Genomic DNA, 19,041 nt, shown 5'->3' with positions numbered 1-19,041 from the left:
ATTTGCTCTTTTGATTTTTGTTGTTTCTCACAAAGGCTGTTAAATATTACAATTTACAAGTTTTTGAATAATATAATGAATACAGCACTTTATTCCTGTGATGGCCAAGCTGAATTTTCAGCATCATTACTCCAGTCTTCAGTGTCACATGATCCTTCAGAAATCATCTAGTATGCTAATTTTGGTTAAGAAACATTTCCTATATTATCAGTGTAGAAAACGGTTGTGCTGCTTTATATTTTTTATGTAGAAACCATAATATATTTTCAGGATTCTTTGATGAATAGAAAGTTTAAAAGAACATAATTTATATGAAATCGAAATGTAAGAATTTAAAAGTCATTACTGCATTTTGATCAATTAATGCATCTTTGCTGAATAAAAGTATCAGTTTCTTTCAAAATAAATGAAGCTGATATATATATATATATATATATATATATATATATATATATATATATATATATATATATATATATATATATATATATAAAAATCATAGTAATGTATGCAGCCCTCAAATACACAGTGATTTAATTATTCCACAATCTGCTAGTAGGCTTTTACAGGCTTTACGGTTAACAGCATTCATGCTTAGCACTGTAGTTCCATAAGGGCCAGATGCACAGCTGGTGCCGTTAGGTCACCTTGTATCCTGTCCAGGATGATATTCACATATCATGGTCTCTAACTCACAACAGAAAATCACAACCTTATGGCTGTGCAGATGTGTCTCTATATACGCCCTTCATTCGCATGGTCTTTCAATGAAAAGGTCAAGGGGGTTTTGTGCTCTTTTTTTGTTTCTTTTTTTTGTTTTGCTGCACATTTAATTCTATAGGCTATTTTCTTTTTGAATCAATATTTTTATTGTCCTTTTATTAAAACAGTGTTCAGTGATAAAGTGAAAATCTTTACGCAGAAAGCACTCAACCTTAATTGTATATATATTTTTTTTTTATTCTATAATTGTAGTACAATTTTACGCTCTTTTCAATTATTGACAGTTATCATACAGTGTATTATTTGTGTGTTGCCCTCTAGTGGCCAACCGTTTAAACACTCTCAAACTATTCTGAAAATCATTTAATATTCCTTCTATTATCATTTTTTTTTTCACACATTCTTTTTATTTTTGGAAGTCCTCAACTCTCTCAAACTAAACACTAAACACAGATGCTGACTTTTGACTCTCCGCTTCTTCCTTATGGCGACCCCCCACCCAGAAGCGCTCCCTGCAGTCACTGTGCAGCAGAGTGTGACAGATGCTCTATTCTCTCCGTCCACCCCCCACTTCCCAGCACACACAGCCCTTAGCGCTTTGTTTTTCAGAAGTTTCAATACTGTTCTCGCCTCAGTGTGAGCCGTTTCATCTTAGACCGATGAATCGGGTCTTTCGTCTTACGGATCAACATCTTTGTACAGCCTAAGACCAGTTTTAGAATGGTTCTTGGTCTACAAATTTAAATGACCCATACAGTATATATATATTTTTCAAATTCTGATTTATATCAAACTTTATTGATAACCAACAAAATCTCTGTGATTAATCTTTCTAGCACTTTACTCTCTTTTATACAACATAATCTAGCATGTATCCATCTACAACAAAATCAGTAATAGATGGGACATATGTGAAGGTGAACATCGAACATATACCGTATGACACATTATTTAGTAACTACAGAAGGTTTGTACATGTTATTGTATTATTTGTCTCCTGAGGATGATATTCCCCCTGCAGCTGTTCTCCTAACACATTTAAAGAGAGAGTTTGCACAGAAATTAAAATTCTATATCCATTTACTCACCGTCATGTCACTCTATTTACTCACCGTCATGCCACTCTATGCTTTTCTTTCTTCTGTGGGACACAAAAGAAGATAAACATGTAAAGTGACTGTGTCATCAAATGTTTCCCAACATTTTGGCCCTGTCAGGTTCAAACATCCTTTGGTTAAAACAAATGTTGATCTGCTGGTTTTTAGTCACATATTTAAAGTTTAAATATTTACCACTTACACAAATTTACCAGTAACTGGGTGTGGCTCTGGGCAAAGTGCACCGGAAACTTGATAAAGTAAGTAAAAACTAGACTAGCCCATACACAAAAGAAATATATTTGAAATATATTTTCAGTATATATTTTGGAATATATGCAAATATTTGAAATTGGCCCAATAAATATATTTCACACTTAACATCATATATTTTTGTTATATTTCAGAATATATTTCAATGTATTTGGAATATATGCCACATATATTTTGACACTTTTGGGGACCCATACAGAAAAAAATACATTGAAATATATTCTGAAATATAACAAAAATATATGATGTTAAGTGTGAAATATATTTATTGGGCCAATTTCAAATATTTGCATATATTCCAAAATATATACTGAAAATATATTTCAAATATATTTCTTTTGTGTATGGGGCTGCATATGTTGGTAATTCAGTCTAATTAAAGACATTTCACTTCAAAGTACCACAAAATTAAACTGCCTGTTCTTTTAGTCAAGCGCTCTCTTTTTTAACCACCAGTCAGATGTAAGGACATTTGGACTTTTGTTTTTAGTGATTCTTTGTTTGGCTCACAGTTGACAGGGGTGAAGTGGAGGAATGCTCTTCAACAGCCAACAACACAGCCTTCAATTCATCATGATAAGAACACAAAAAGGGAACATACACAACCCCATCAATGACACCGAAAACAGAAACCTTAGGAAGTGTTTGTCAGCAGTCCTTACAAAGTCAATGTTGCGTGGTTCCAGCAAAACCATAGAACAGTGATTCCTGAACAGAGGATGCATACCTTGAGGACCCAGGAGGTACTTTGCGATTTTTTTTTATACATATATAATTTATACAACAATTCGTTATGGATCGATTCTGATTGGCTGAGAGAAGTACCGCCACGGGAACCAAAATCGCACCGTTTGTATCACTCCGCTTGCAGCATTTCTCACGGAAAGTGTCATGGCGGACGAGCAAACCACCATAATTTTACAAATACGACTGTTGTTGTGTCATGGAATAGTTTTTAGTACATTTTCTGTGCACTTGTAATGACACATCAAGGATGTTAAGAGGCTAAAAGCAAGTTTAATACTTGCCCCATTGAAGTCAACAGGGTGCAAATTTTAAAAATAGAATAACTCGGTGTAGGCAACACCGATTTTTGTCGTTGTTCTCTGTATTGACAGCACTCCAAATGTACAAAAAAATGAGCTCAATGTTAAAATTGACCGGAGTTCTCCTTTAAGCGATATTTGAAAAACGCTGTTTGGAAGTTAGTTGGACTGACATATGAACAAACAACAAACTTGTTTAGCCAATCAACATTATGGGGCGTATGACGGTGGAGGGGAGAGAACGAGCAAGAGGGAGATTTAAAGAAAGACTGCAGAAACAGAGATAACAACGAGCGTTAATATTAGAAAAGCTTTCCAGCTCTGGAGAGAGCTAAGCGAGAAGGCCTGAAAACAGATGCGAAGTTTGCTTTGATTCCACTCCACACGTGAGTAACTGGGTTTGAGTGTCACATATTTATTATGAGTTTTGTGGTCTTATTTCAGCAACTTTCATTTTATTTTATTTTTCAATAACCACGCATAAACATTATTCTCTTAAAAATTCAAAAATATACATGCATGGTGATCACATATTTTGGTAGCCCTGTTTGTGCTATAGAGTGAATTTACACCTTTGCCATTAACATGTTTATAAATAACTGAAAAAAGCACAAATGTCAGAGCATGTCAGAACACCTCCAGGGCCCAGAAAACCGCTCAGATTCCAGAGGGTTAACAAAGATTAGTAATTATGAATATAAGATTGACCTGAAGAATATCAGCTAGATGCAATACACTTGCTTTGTCGATCTCTCTCTCATAGTAATACAAGCTTCAATGAAACAACGCAGCGTTCCTTTGTTGCTAGTTCTAAAGTGACGCTTTGGAAGAGGCTTGGGCTCAACCTTTTAAAGGTGTTGAATGTAATTTTTTGACTGTACTAAAGCATAAAAAAAAAATACCATATGTTTGCAGATATTTAGGAAACATGCTAAGTTCACATACTTGTTTCACTGAAAAACAATGCTACAGCCAGTTATTCAACTTTACCCCCGGTTTCACAGACAAGGCTTAAGCTACTTCCGGAGTAAAATGCATGTTTGAGCTGTTTTAACTGAAAGCAACTAGCACTGAGATATCTTAAAATATGTCGGTGCCTTTGTTTTGTCTCTAGATGCACACCAGTAATGTTTTCTTCTAAGGCATGCTTATAAAAGTTATAAATGCCCTAATTGAACTAAGGCCTAATCCTGGCTTAATCTAAGCCCTGTCTCTGAAACCAGGCCTCAGTTTATGAATGTGCAGTATATATAGACCTTATACAAACCTGAATACATAAATTCCAACCCCATGTTAAAGACTGAAACATAACTCAGGGTTTAGAATGTTAACTGTTTTAAAAGTGAAAAGCTCTTTCACCCTCCTAAATTATATAATGTACACTCTTCAACATCATTAACAGAAGAAAGAAAGAAAAAAAAAAAAACACACGCACTCAGGGATAACTGGAAGGCTGCTTTATTGTTTGGAAAAGGTTTCGTGCTCAAATGAAGACAATCTTTCACTGATTCTCACTAAGTCAAGTGGTTGTGCAACACACCCTCTCCTCTCCAACATCAGTGGCAAGAGATAAGAACAACTTTATGAACCAAAAACCACTTGGAATTATTTTCAGCAAATGAAGGAAATAGCATCTCAGTCATGCTACAAAATAATAGACAGAAATCAGTATTTATAGAAAAATAAAAAGAAGTGGCTGAAAATTAACATAAGCTGAGCACAGAAGGCAAACTGTTTCTCTTTCAACAGACTCAACCTTTAAGAGATTAATCGAGTGACCAACACACTCCATTTCCCACCCCATGCTATTTGACAATCTCTGATGATGAAGTCAGGCTGATGCCAGTTAAGTTTTCTTTTTTCTTTTCTTTTTTTCCTCTTTTTGTAATTTTTTTTGTTGTTGTATTTTGTAATTTTTTTTGTTCATTTTTATTATTTTGTAATTTTTTTGCTTTTTAATAGATGTCACAGACATTCTTTAGTTCAGTTCTTTCTCCCAGTGCTCATTTGAAACAAGCTCCACTTGTTTAGGAGAATTTTATGCAACATCATCTACATTTTTGACAAACAAAATTGGCAGCAAAAGGCACCTTAAACAAACATACAAAGACAAGAAAAGCATAATATAAAGCCTAACCAAACCTAAGACTGCAAATTGCATTGCTGTGTATCTAAGAGATGAAGAACAAGCTAAGCTTAAGTCAAGCTGCATCACACACATTTAAAGTGACCAAACGGCCACACACGCACTTCGTCCCCTCCAACCCCACCCCACACGCACGCGCACGCACACGCACACACACATACTCGCTTTCTCAGACGCGGACTGAAAGATCATGGCATTTGCCGATTAAGCCGGAAGATGAAAACAGGGTTTATGGGGGAAGAACATGTGGCGTCCAGTGCATATGTACGTAGTATGTGAGTTGGAGATGGTAGGATGTATTCACACAGGGTGTAAATGAATTGCTGGTAGTGCATTCCCCTCCCAAAAACGGGCGACATAAGCCATAGCGAGCAGCCAGTACATCATCGTGCATCGAAAGCTAGACCCGCGCACGCACACAGACATCACTCGCTCAAACCCAAACGTCTCAAACACACACACAAGCGCACACTGTGTGGGCCAGGTCAGAGTTTTGGTCGTTCACCGAATGTATTGCACGAAAGAAAGAAGAACGCGAGAAAATGACAGCCAGTAGTGCTTCCTCTCCACTCCAAGCAGAGGTCAACACAGAGGAGGACAGTGCTCTCATATCATATATACTTACATATGTATATGTGTGCATATATATACACATATGTACATATACATGTATACATAGATACATATGTTGTATAGCTCTATATATGTCTTGATTGATGTATAGATTTATATATACTTTTTGCATTTAACATATATTGGATTCCCCTCTTTAATGTGAAAAGTGTGTCAAAAAATCTACACCTTCTAACAAATATGTCACAGTCTACCTAGTGAGACCAGGGCAATGAGTGAAGCCATTCTATCAAGGTTATAATCATTTTTCAGTATTAGATTAATAGCAGTAGTTTTTTTTATAGTATTTCTGTATTTACAAAAAACTATGCATGCTGTTAAAATAAAATTATATATTACATTATTTATAGTCTCTTAAAAAGTTCATTCTTAACTTTTCAGCATTTTGTGCTGCTTACAACATAGCCTATACTGTACAATATATTTTTTAACTGATTTTTCATTCATTTTTGTTTTTAAATGAGTGTATGATCTGTTATTTGCTCATTGTGTTGTTGTTTATACAGTTGAGCCAGCATGGCTGCATAAATGAGAATGGCTGAGCTTTGCTGAGCAGAGTTTTTGTTTGTTTGTTTGTTTGTTTTGGTTCAGGTCAACACCCTCGCATGCAGCAACTGGACCATCGACACCAGATGAAAGGTAAGGGAAAACCGCTGACATCACGAACAGAAACTGAAAATGTCGTCGCACTGATGTGTGGAGTTGCCCGGCTCACAGTAAGCTGCTGTGGGACCAGTGCCTAATGGTTATTTGGCATTAGTGTGGTGGTCTACTGATGAAAAACAAGGCTGACCAGGGGTCGAATAACTGCACATTTAAAACCAAGGCCCTCGGTATCGTCAGTCTGGATGAAATCATCTCATCATCAATGCCACAACAACACTTTTATTACGGCCTGAAATCTCTGAAGCTCGGCTCTGTGTCAGATAGCCCTGCTCTTCTCTCTACATGAGAGTTCAATGTGGTGGGAGCGCTCCTGCTTTAGCTCCGCCCCATATTACAAACATTCTCGCGACCTACTGAAGGCCCTTATTGATCACATCAGAGTCACATGATACATCTGTGTTGTATCCTGAGAAAAATGGAGAAAGTCAACAAGCATCAGTCTGTCTGAAAGTGTTAAGCAGGAGAGGATCGCTCCACTCCTGAGACATTCCAGAAACTTCCAGACACAAATTGCACACACCGAATAATCAGACAAACATCTTTGGCTTCTCCTTAAACAGCTGTGACTGCCCAACCATCCCGCTGTCTCTCTCAAGTCCTGTCCTGTTGTCTTGGCTACAATCAAACCATTGCTGAAGATGTGATGGCTTTATACACGGATAAAAATGTCCGGCTGATCCTCGCGGGACGAACCGTGACGAGACTAGACGTAGACGCGCTGCAGAGCTCTTTAAAGTAATATAGCATGTACAAATCAAATGAAAAAGTATCATAATTCTATTTTTCTAAAATAAAAAAACTGCCACTTTCTCAAAACAGTTATAGATCTTCTCATCTAACCCCTGATGAGGATTAAAAATGCCAACCAACTTGCTACACCCCTAATAATGCCCAAAACGTTGACCCCCACCCCACCCTCTTGCCCCTCCCTGGACCCACCTACCATATGACCCGCAGCGCAGGTAGTGCTGTAGGTGAGGTAAGCAATATTGCTGCATACAAATAAAATAAGAAGCTTTAGGAATTACAGTGTTATTTTTTGTATCATTTTCCTCCAGTCTCCATTCACACACATTCCAACATTTAGTTTTCCCATTCATTATCTCCTGAGCAGCAAAAAAAATGGGATGTCCCTTGTATCCTTCCTCTCCAATAATGTGCCACAATGCTAGTCTTTGTTTCAATGTTCGTTAGCCACTGATTAGTCACAGGCATTTTGCACCATCTGAAGCCAATCCCAAATTCTGTCCTAATGTTTGATAATCTATTTCATAATGTTAAGTAGAGGAGAAGATGCAGTCTAGCATCTTAGGCCCAATTCGGGTTTCTCAGTATCAAATGACGTTTGATTTCTGGTCATAAATTTAGCCAGTGGACAGCCTAAAACATCGTCAAGCCACTGTGGTGGTCTGTATTAGTGTTTTGTGGACTATGATTACTCATGCAAAATTTCTGATCAAAACATGCCATCATGCAAGTCATTTCTATGCATTGAACAAGCACAATAATTTATTATTCATTTGGAGATGTGTATTGGGGGCCCCTGGTTATTGCCCCCGGTCCTATCGGTGTGAAAGCCCATGTAGAAAAAGCCTTTTGATGCAGGTATAACAAAGTTATCATGACACAGTTACTGAGGGTGACATGGGCAAAATGTTAAATGTTAATTCATTTTTTTCCTCCCATTTCTCCTTTTTTGCCGCTCAAATAATGTAAAGACCATGTAAAATATATTCGACACTAACAAACGCAAAGAGACCGTTGGAATCAGCCAGACTCTTAGTTTTGTTCCACACTCATGTCTATCCTGCTCACTCTCACGGTAAAGTTGAGTTCTTACACATGTGAAATGAAACGGTGCAGACTCCTTCGCAATCCACTTCGGGAAGCCGCTTCTTTCATGAATGAGTGTTTGTTTTCTGCATGGAAAGTTCGCCGACGCAGTTCAGAAGCATGGGATTCGATCCTAGATTTCCTTGGATTATCACATTCCTGCTCGGTGAAGAGTTCCATACTGAAGCGCGATATAGCCCTCTAAAATACACTTGATCAAGTATCGGTCTTTTTAAGTTCGGATTTGATTCTGTTTAAATCAAGTCTTGATGCAACAGTGTCACACAGGAAGCTGATTATGTTTGGTTTAACTTGTAAAGAGTTTTTCAAGCTTTGAGGAACCCCAACACTTTTCTTTGCCTCGATACACCAGTGACGTTTGTAAACAATTTTTTGTCGTGTTACTTCGGCTTTGTTTTTTCCCCTTAAATGAAATTAATCTGTACATCTGTATAGTTTAATCAGGGTTTCCATTCGCTTGAAATGACAGTTTTTGTTATAATATCGTCATGATCATTATCACTGTCCATGAGTTTTATCGCAGCAGTCTTAACACTTGGATTCCCTGACGTCTTTTTGGTTTCGGCCTTTCTCCTTGCGGGCCTTGCCTTCGTTGTTGTCGTCCTGCTTCTCCTTCTCGGGCTTGGTTACACTGTCATAGGATGGCAGGGATGCAGTGGAAGGTGTGCCCTCTTTCTTTTCCTGATTGGCCCCTCCGTTCTCCAGTTTGTTGTTGGCAGGTCGGCGTTTGCAGATGAAGCCTCTGCGCGCCAGGTGGCCACGGTATGCCCTCTGGATCATGACAGCTGACACCTCCTCCTGCTTACGGCGCAGCGTGGTGGTGATGGGCTCGTACGACACCTTGGAAGGATTTGCCGCCACAAAGCGCTCCTCCATTTGCTGTCGCATCATATCCAGGTCGCCGCTGTCGCCTAGCACACGCTTGGTAAAGGCAAACAGAATGTCCAAGCAGTGAATGCGGTCGCCACTCACCATGGGCATGTCCATGGCGATCAGCTCGATGATGTTTGGCTTTGGCACGCGGAGAGGATGTTCTAATGTATCCGCAAAGTCTGGCAGCTTGGCAAAGGTGATGAACTGCGAAGCATCGGGGTCGAATTTCTCCCAGATTTCATAGAAGGACTCAAAGTCATCTTCGCACAGTGGATCAGCACTCTCCTCAGTGGCAACACTGAAGTTCTCCAAGATGATAGCGATGTACATGTTCACCACAATCAGGAAGGACACAATAATGTACATTACAAAGAAGAAGATTCCCACCGAGGGATTGCCACAGTTGCCCTTAACTGTGGTTCCTGGGTTCTCCTTGTTTGGGTCGCAATCAGGCGGATAGTTCAAGATAGGAGCCAAGAGGCCATCCCAACCAGCTGATGTGGTGATCATGAATAGACAGATCATGCTGTTGCCAAAGGTTTCAAAGTTATACATGTCATCAATTCCTACTTCTCGTTTCACGTAGGCAAAGTTAGACATGCCAAAGATAGAGAAAATGAACATGACTAGGAAAAGCAACAGGCCGATGTTGAACAGTGCAGGAAGTGACATCATCAAAGCAAACAGTAATGTCCGGATGCCCTTAGCTCCTTTGATTAGACGGAGGATGCGGCCAATTCGAGCCAGACGGATTACCCTGAACAAAGTTGGTGACACAAAGTACTTCTCAATGATGTCTGCCAGGAACATACCTGAAAAACGAAGCAAAAGCAAATTACAAAATTGTCCATAGCTCAAAGAATGTGAAAGGATATGTCAAGAAAAATAGAAAAATAACATTTGGAAACAGCACTCACCCACAATGGACAGAATGACGACAACGCAGTCAAAGACGTTCCAACCATTGGTGAAATAGTAGTGTCGCAGAGCAAAGAGTTTCAGGACAAATTCACCAGTGAAGGCCACAATAAATATGAAGTTTACCCAGTATAAGATGTTCTCTGTCTCAGGGGACTGATCATCTGTTTCCACCATCATGGTTACCATGTTAAGACAGATGAGTATCATGATGGAAATGTCAAAGGCCTGCTGAGTGACAAAGTCAAATACCATCCCCTGGACTGGGTTCTGTAAGAAAAGGAAAAGTAGAAGAAATACAGAAGAAAGGAGGATTAGTACGGGGGACTAGGAATGTTACTTCAAATTAAAATGAAGAAATCAGTTGTCAATAACAAATGTAAATAAAAAAATGTAAACTTTTAAAACTGTTTAATTAATGGTTACAAATATAGTTAAATATAACAAATAAAAGAATACATTTATAAAAATATATTCTGATGACAGGCAAATACAAATTAAAACTTGTGAAACAAAAGTAACACATTTTTAAAGCAATGTTTAAATTGCATGTTTAAAAACATTTACATTGAACATTTTCTTTATCCTTTTGCCAAATGATTTTTTATAGTCTGTCACTGGACAGTTCATGGGAGCAGCCAATGAACTTGTTTTTTTAAGTAGCACTGACATAGATAAAGTAAAAAACAGTGTTCTGTCATACTAATTGGATGCAGTGGTTTATTCAAAAGTCAATTTTGAATTAAACTGTCTGTTTTAACTTTTATCACAAATTTTTGCTGCTAAAAAGATTTCCCAGACCTAAATGCTTACCAGAGGTCTAGGAATAGGTTTCTGTGGCTTCTTTGATCCCAGTTTCTTCATGGCATTGTAGTATTTTTTCTGTTCTTCTGTCATGAAGATATCCTGACCTCCAAAGTATAGGGACAAAAGACTGGTTACAACCTGATAATCTTGCTCAACCATATGTGCTCAAATGGGGTACATGTCCATACAGACCCACAGCATAAAATACTAAGGGCCAGATTTACTAACAGTTTGTGCAAACCCTCTTTTGGCATTAAAAAACTACTGTCAGGATTTACTAAAGACACGCAGTAAAAATGAGTGCTAAAAAGGCGTGAACAGGGTTATTTTTGCAGCTGACCTTATTACATATGCATTTGTATGAGTTTCCCTTTCAGACGCAGTGTAAGGTTTGCACCAGTCAATTTACTGGTATTTGCGCCATTATTTAACGGCCAAAAAAGCATGTCTTAAACCAGATGCTAATTTGTGCTTCTCTTGGTAGATTGTGTTGGTCATTATGGAAATGACCTGGCTTGTGTTGTTTCATTTTAAACTTTAACAGAACTCTGCACTCCAATCGGCACTTTTTTGGGGGAATTGCGCTCCCATGCTAATTTGCACTGTTTAGTAAAATCTGGTTTTACCATTGAGTTTTCACCATTTAGCACTTAACTGAAAGCATGTCTTAGAAAAATATGGACAGAACAGGAGATAACTTGGAATACAGAGAGAAAGGGCCCTATTTTAACGATCTAAGCGCATGGTCTAAAGTGCACGGCGCAAGTTCACTTAGGGCGTGTCCGAATCCACTTTTGCTAGTTTAACGATGGGAAAAATGGTCGGCGCGCCAGGCGCGTGGTCTAAAAGGGTTTTCCCTGTTCTCACAATGAGTAATGGGTGTGTTTTGGGATTTATGTACATTAAACCAATCAGAGTCTCATCTCCCATTCCCTTTAAATGCCAGTTGCGCTCGTGCCATGGCAGATTCGCTATTTATATGGCAAAATTTAATAGTGGAAAGACCGAATGCGTCTCCAGAGCAAAAACGGAACTGCTCGTGCGCAAGGTAAAAGTGCGCAAGCAAACCATCTACGGGACAAGCCGGATTCCACCATATCTTTATGTACACAATAATAATCTTTTACATTGTAATCCTTTTATTTTAAATATTTGGCATGTTTGTGTGCTGCTGTGCGTCCCTGTGTGTTAAATAAGCAGAGTGTATGCACATTGTGGATCCGCCTATAGGTGCACATTCATAACGCGCTCATTAAATAACCAATAAAATATTGCGCCATTGACGTTAGACCAGGTTTCAGTTAGTCAATGGCGCAGTCTATTTCTGTTGCCTCAAAATAGCAACGTGCCAACAATGCGCCAGAACACACCTCGTTTTCAGACTACGGCGCACAAATGGTCGCAAATGCATTTGCTATTTAAACAACGTGCAGCAGGACGTGAAAATTATAACTGCGTCGGACTGAAACTAGCAAAAAACACTTGCGTTGCGCTTGGCGCAGCATTGCGCCGGATGTAAGAAAGGGCCCAAAGAGCGAAAGTGCAAAGAATAGAGAAGATACTCGGGCGAAGTCAGCTTTGTAGAGGTGAAAAAGAGACTGAACACTTATCTTTTTCTTCTGTTGGTTAAAGTTGTCAATGATGACACCAATGAAGAGATTTAGAGTGAAGAAGGAGCCGAAGATTATGAAGATGACAAAATAAATATACATGTAGATGTTGTCCTCATAGATGGGCTGGTCCTCAACCTGCAAGCAACAATATGCAAAAAGTGACTCGCTTGAACTAAGGCAGTAGTGTCAAACTATAAAGAAATATAGAGCTGATATAGTGTGTAACTATAAAACATCTGCACCTTTCTGGAATCCACAGCAGCATACATGATGTCCATCCAGCCTTTGAATGTGGCCTAGGTCATATGGAGAAAAAACAAACTCAAAGCCATGTACAGCAGCAGGAATTAATGTTCTTTATGATTGTTTTATTCTTATGAACTATGGGTTTATTTGGTTACTTGGGTTTATCCTCTTAAAAGTTTATGTACAGGGGGTTGGACAATGAAACTGAAAACCCTGGTTTTAGTATGGTGTGAGGCCTCCTTTTGCGGCCAATACAGCATCAATTCATCTTGAGAATGACAAATGCAAGTCCTCCACAGTGGCCAGAGGGATTTTGAGCCATTCCACTTCCAGAACAGTGGGTCACTATGTGATGTTGGTGGAGGAAAACGTTTTATGACATGCTCCTCCAAAATACCCCAAAGTGACTCAAAAATGCTGTACAGGCCATGGGACTTCACTTTCATGTTCATCAAACCATTCTGTCACAATCTTGCTGTGTGTATGGTGCATTATCATGCATGCCGATACATGGCACCTCCTTCCGGGTACAATGTTTGAAACATTAGGTGCACATGATCCTCCACAATGGTTCGGTAGTCCTTGGAAGTAACACCCTGATCAAGCACAGAAGGAAATGCCATGATATTGCAGCCCAAACCATCACTGATGCTTAATCACTTGAATTAACTTAATTAACATCACTTAATTCTTCAGTTAGTTGGGCAGCTGTGGTTTTGTTTTTTGGATACAAAATCCGAGTTGGTACCAAAACATCCCTTTCAGACAGCTTCCTTTTGCGTCAACAGCTACTCCTGTTGGATGTGGTTCGTCCTTCGTGATGGTATGATGACATTACCCTGGACACCATAGCTCGCGATACACCACAAAGACTTGCTGTCCTGGTCACAGATGAGCCAGCGTGATATGCAACAACAATTTGTCCTCTTTTGAACTGTTGTATGGATTGCAATATTTGATATACAGCTGTGCTATTGCTTTGCTAATCCAACCAAGGCCACGTGTATATAGGCATCAAACCTTCAACACTATATTGGCCAGTGTTTCAGTTTTATTGTCCAACCCCTGTATTTGAGCAGATTAAGAGACTTGGATCATGGTATTCAAACAGCTGACACACAAAAGATGTGTGTGGTTAAAGACAATGGCTTACCACTTGCAAGAGTGCCAGGTAACCTGCGCCTACATTATCAAAGTTGATCTTCACGTTCTTCCAGCGAACTTCTGTGTTGTTACTATCGATGAGAGCAAAGCATTCTGTCTTGTTGTTGACAATGTCAGGTTTAAAATACTCCTCTGAAGTTTCATTGAAGCAGTAATAGTACTTCCCAGCAAACAGGTTGACACCCATAATACTGAAGATCAGCCAGAAGATCAAACACACCAACAGCACATTCATAATGGAGGGAATGGCACCCACTAAAGCATTAACGACAACCTACAGAGGGGAAAAAGCAGATTGGGAGAAGTGGGCAATGAAGGGGGGATGGATTTCAGTGTTTGAGAGGGAGGAAAAAAAAAGGAGAGATAAGGAAAGAGAAAGTTAGAGCAAAATTGAGCTATTCTGATGTTCAGATGTTAAACATGGAATGTGGATATCTCCAAGCTCTTTTGAAAGCAATCCAATTTTCCTCTACAACAAAGGCCTCTACACGTTTAGTCAAACTCAAAAAGGTAAACTTATCTCTTTTGGAACAATTTCTAGTTTTCTGTTCAGTAACAACAAATAAATAGTATTATATAGGCATTTGTTGATCAGTATTATCAATGCATGTATATACATGCAAATATAGTATCACTAAAATAAGTATGCGAAAAGGTTAAGGCGTAAGAGGTGATTATACCTAAGATTTACTCCTAAGTTTTTGACCTCTTAAAAATTAATTACTCAAAAGTCAAGAGCATGGAGATAAATACACAAATATATTATAAATTAATGTAGATTCTAAAGATGACAGCACTAAGATGTAAAATGGTATGGCTTGATCCCCCAAATATAAATGATTTTTTTTTTTTTAAAGCTATAGGTTAAAAACAACTACAAAGTGATCATTAAAATGGCAATGGTTATACAAACAAAATGCAATACAACTCTTACTGTTAGTGTTTGATTAAATGTTTTATTTAAAGTGATTTTATTTTTATTTATTTTTTTTTTTGCAGGATAGCAGCACTGATTTTTCTCAGTTGCGTGCTGAATATCACATGCTTTGCTTATTTGCTTATCGCAACTAACTTGCTACCTTATTTGCCAATAAGTCAATATTCCTACCAATTCAGATGATTGGATACAAGTATTATTATAAATGCTATAATATCTAAAGTATCCAGAATTCTACTAAATATAAGTAATTTGACTTTTCAAAAATATGAATGGGTAGCAATTTCATGCTTGACAATGGTGAGTCAAGTAGTAAGAAACAAGCAGAAGCAAAACAATGCTGGTATCCTGAGGAATTAAGAATTAAAATTGGAATTCATGGAATTCAAATCCATGGAATTAAAATTGTAGACCATTGCCACTTTTGAATTATTATTGCTCATATATACATAACAGCCAAACATTTTTTCTCTCTTGCCATACCAGTACACTGCTTAGTGTCATGAAAGAACCCAGATATTAGGAGAAAACTACCCATCCCATTTGTGGTTGAAATGTAAAGGTAGACATTGTAGAGCAGTGGTTTTCAATCCTGGTCCAGTGTCAGATGGGTCAGATAAGAGAGATATACAAAATGTTCAGAGCCCAGGACCAGGATTAAAAAACACTGTTGTAGAGGAAGACTCCCACCCTCCCAATCACCTCTCATTTATGGTACACAGAAAAGCTGAGATGTCAGCACACTGGTTACGTGATGTCAAAATGTTCAGCCATTAACAGTGCATGCAGGGCGTCAATCCTAGCAACAGCCATGCCCCCCCACCCCCACATAGTTAGTTAATCACGTCAATGATTTTTACTAACTTATTAATTAGTAGGGTTGGGTATCGTTTGAATTTTAGTGATTCCGATTCCGCCTCTGCTTATTGATTCCAATTCTTATCGATTCCCGGTTTCAATTTCCAGTAAGGTAAAAGCATTTAGTCAAACATTTATATCAAATATATTTATTCTGTGTCTTTTGGCAAAACGTTTTGTTGTAGCTGATTTCCATGCACAAAAATCAGCAGCCAACAAAAAAATCTGCAGCCTAAAGGACAATAACAGTTTCTTAAGGTTTTAATAAAAATACCACAGCAAAAACAACTAGACTAAATAAAAGACAAGTAAACAGTAATAAAATAAGAACAAATAAATACAACTGAACAAAGTTCAGGTACAGAAATTGTTATCAAATGTAAAATAACACTGCATAGTTTACTTTTAAATAAATAAAATATAGATTAATCCTTATAAGAGTTCCAAAAGTCATTCAGTCAAGATCACAGAGTGATTTTCTTTTTCTTTGATTAATGTTAATGACACAGTCTGCAGCAGATTTATTTGGCTGCTGTCACTTTAAGACCTCATGCAGGATCCAATATACTGTTACACATGCTTTTTCTTTCTCAACTGTTTACGTTCAATTAAGACAAAACCGACTGTGTTTACGAGGATATTTTGACAGAATTTTGTGTGTATTTATGCATTCAAGAGCAAGAAGACAAGAACTCAATTTAGTATCGGGCACTATATGAGAGGCGTCTCTGTGTGTATGCTTAGAATGTGTGCGCAAAGAAAACAGCTTTCGGTGCGAATGCCGAATTGAGTTCTCTTTCTCGTCTTCTTGAGCTTGAAAATGGTTTGAAATTACATTAGAATTTGCACACAGCAATCGATAAGCGGAATCAAAATTTACATTTTATTACAAATATCAGATTCCTGACCTTTAAGTATCCAATTCTAGAATTGGAATCGATTTTCGTTTTCCAAACCTATTAATTAGTGATCCTTACACAAATCAGGGTCCTCCAAGTTCAGTTCAGGCATTCATAAATTAGTGCAACTTAAATTTATTGTTGTTTTTCAAAGTGTATTAATCTATCAAAAGGATGCCAATGAGGTGGTTATGCAATCTCAGAGATTAGCTACAACAGAACCACGGAGGGGAACATGACTTTCTGCTTACACCTTCAAGAACATGCATTCTTCATGATATGTGATGCAAAGAGATGAAACCAGATTATGAACAACTGAGTGGATACAAAGAACAGTAATTCAGTACTTGAGTGACAAAAAAACAAACAAAAAAGAAACAGATTAGGCTATAATAATCTAGATTTAATAATCTAATAATCTAAAATTCACTGATTAATGAACAATTAAGAAACCATTCTACTGTCTAATTATGTTGCTTTTCTTTGAATTACCTATTAGTCCTTAAAGTTTGGCTTAAAGGACTGACAAAATTATTTGGCATAAATTAAAAACAGGTTTGTTACACAAAACTCCTAAGTGAGGAAAACTGATGGATAAAAATCCAATAAGATTAATGGATTAATATTAACCATGTTGACTCGCTGTTAGATCAAACGATCTGGCTCATGTTCTTGATATTTAACCCTAAAATATGGTCACCTGGACCTACCGGCAAAGGTCTTTGCTTAATCAGAATACATTATAAATGACACATTCTGAGAAAAAGGAAAGTTTTGTCTTTTTTCCCCACAGTATTTGCTAATGACTGGAGTAAGGATGCAGGAATGGATGGACAAGTATTGGGTTGCAAAAAAGAGCATGGTGAAGACAGAGCATGGGAACTGGGGTTCAGGCTGGAGGACGACTTGAGCAAATGACAGAGGTACTTTGAGAGAAACAATGAACCATTAAGGCATTTGGATGTTTGAAACATCACAAAAAGGCCTTTGACTAATGTTGCATGAATGGTAGCGATCTTAGCCCAATTAAAAAACAGAAAAAAAATAATTAATGGTTGTGATGAGGCAGCTTCATAAAATATCCTCTCTCACTAAAAACCATAAGTTTCCCCAAAAGTTGCTATAAGATTATTTTCTATGTCAGTTGAATGGAAAATGAATTTCATTATTCTTCCAGACATCAAACAAATCAATAAAAGGAAGCTAAATCTTCATATTTCAGCTGCATCATGACGCAATGTTGAAAAGGTTTTCCATGCGAAGAGTTTTCAAATACATGCACTTGAAGGATAGGTTTAGCCAAAACAATGTCATGTGGATTTCCAGAATCCTGGTAGGTTTGCTTATTCTTCTTTAGCTGTGATTTTGCTTTCTGCACAATGGTGGTTTTCGGCATGCAGTCGTGTTCTCACAGAGTGACTGGCATGCATAAGGCAGCCCTGGATCTTACCCTCATGCCCTCAAACCGGGACAAGGCTCTCAGGGGCCTGAGAGCCCTCAAAGTCCTCAGGGACTTTATGGGGCCCAAGTCTGAGTAGCCCAGCGCATTAGCTATAAGGCTGACTATAGACACCTATACAAAGAGAGAAAGAGGAAGGGAGGAAGAGAGAAAGAGATGGGCCAAAGTGTTAGAGTCAAGGAGAATGTCGGGGAGAAAGAGAGAGGACCCTACTTTGACACTGAGCTGGAGAGGCAGTAAACAGATATATACATACATATAGAAGGGTTTGCTCATGTATGTATGCATATATGTGTATTCAACAACAGAGAGAGAAAGAAGGAGAGAGATTCAGGTTAAACATGGGGTTAACCAGTCATAGGTACTGTATGTTGGGCGACCCAAATGTTTGCACTTTTGATCTTATTGTGCGATTCATTTTTGATATCGCAGGCAGACGAAGCTTGAAAAGCAGCTTACAGCAAACCTGGAAGGAAACTTGTGGTTGAGAAACACAAAAAACAGAGGTGAAGGGACACATATAGAGAAGAGGTGTGCACAAACTTAGAAGCACATTCACTGTACTTTGTACACACAAAATACACACAATACGTACAAACACCAACCGTGTACTGTACAGACGAGACCATTTGAGAGTCATTAGGGTAACAGGGCAGTTTGGGAGAGTAAGGAGGCAAAGAGAGAGGAACTCCTGTAAAAGAACAAGAGAGTCCTAACAAAGACCTTACCCTGGACCCTCAATTCCTGGCCCTCTTATGCCCCCTCAGGCCCTCTGTGTCCATCAGCACTATAGAGAGACAAGGTTACAGTACCTGTCAGGGACAATAAC

The 19,041-nt window shown here is 38.2% G+C and overlaps 1 protein-coding gene across 3 annotated transcripts in view; it reads right to left on the bottom strand.

Annotated features, from left to right (window-relative positions):
• Nucleotides 1–7,829: 7,829 nt before the first annotated feature.
• Nucleotides 7,830–19,041, bottom strand: part of scn8ab (sodium channel, voltage gated, type VIII, alpha subunit b) — a gene marked incomplete at its 5' end in the record, with an annotated part of 47,210 nt that continues 35,998 nt past the window's right edge. For all 3 annotated transcript variants that reach the window (XM_081381181.1, XM_081381180.1, XM_081381182.1), the window contains 7 exons: nt 7,830–10,123; nt 10,229–10,499; nt 11,043–11,140; nt 12,643–12,784; nt 12,892–12,945; nt 14,049–14,333; nt 18,204–18,326. In XM_081381181.1, coding sequence (XP_081237307.1) covers nt 8,967–10,123; nt 10,229–10,499; nt 11,043–11,140; nt 12,643–12,784; nt 12,892–12,945; nt 14,049–14,333; nt 18,204–18,326 — 2,130 coding nt within the window. In that variant the 3' untranslated portion in view covers nt 7,830–8,966. The remainder of the gene's footprint in view (nt 10,124–10,228; nt 10,500–11,042; nt 11,141–12,642; nt 12,785–12,891; nt 12,946–14,048; nt 14,334–18,203; nt 18,327–19,041) is intronic.

Source organism: Scardinius erythrophthalmus (assembly GCF_964197995.2).
Source record: "Scardinius erythrophthalmus genome assembly, chromosome: 12".
Taxonomy (NCBI): domain Eukaryota; kingdom Metazoa; phylum Chordata; class Actinopteri; order Cypriniformes; family Leuciscidae; genus Scardinius; species Scardinius erythrophthalmus.
Note: the sequence above shows the minus strand (reverse complement) of the source record. Positions and strands in the feature narration are given on the sequence as shown.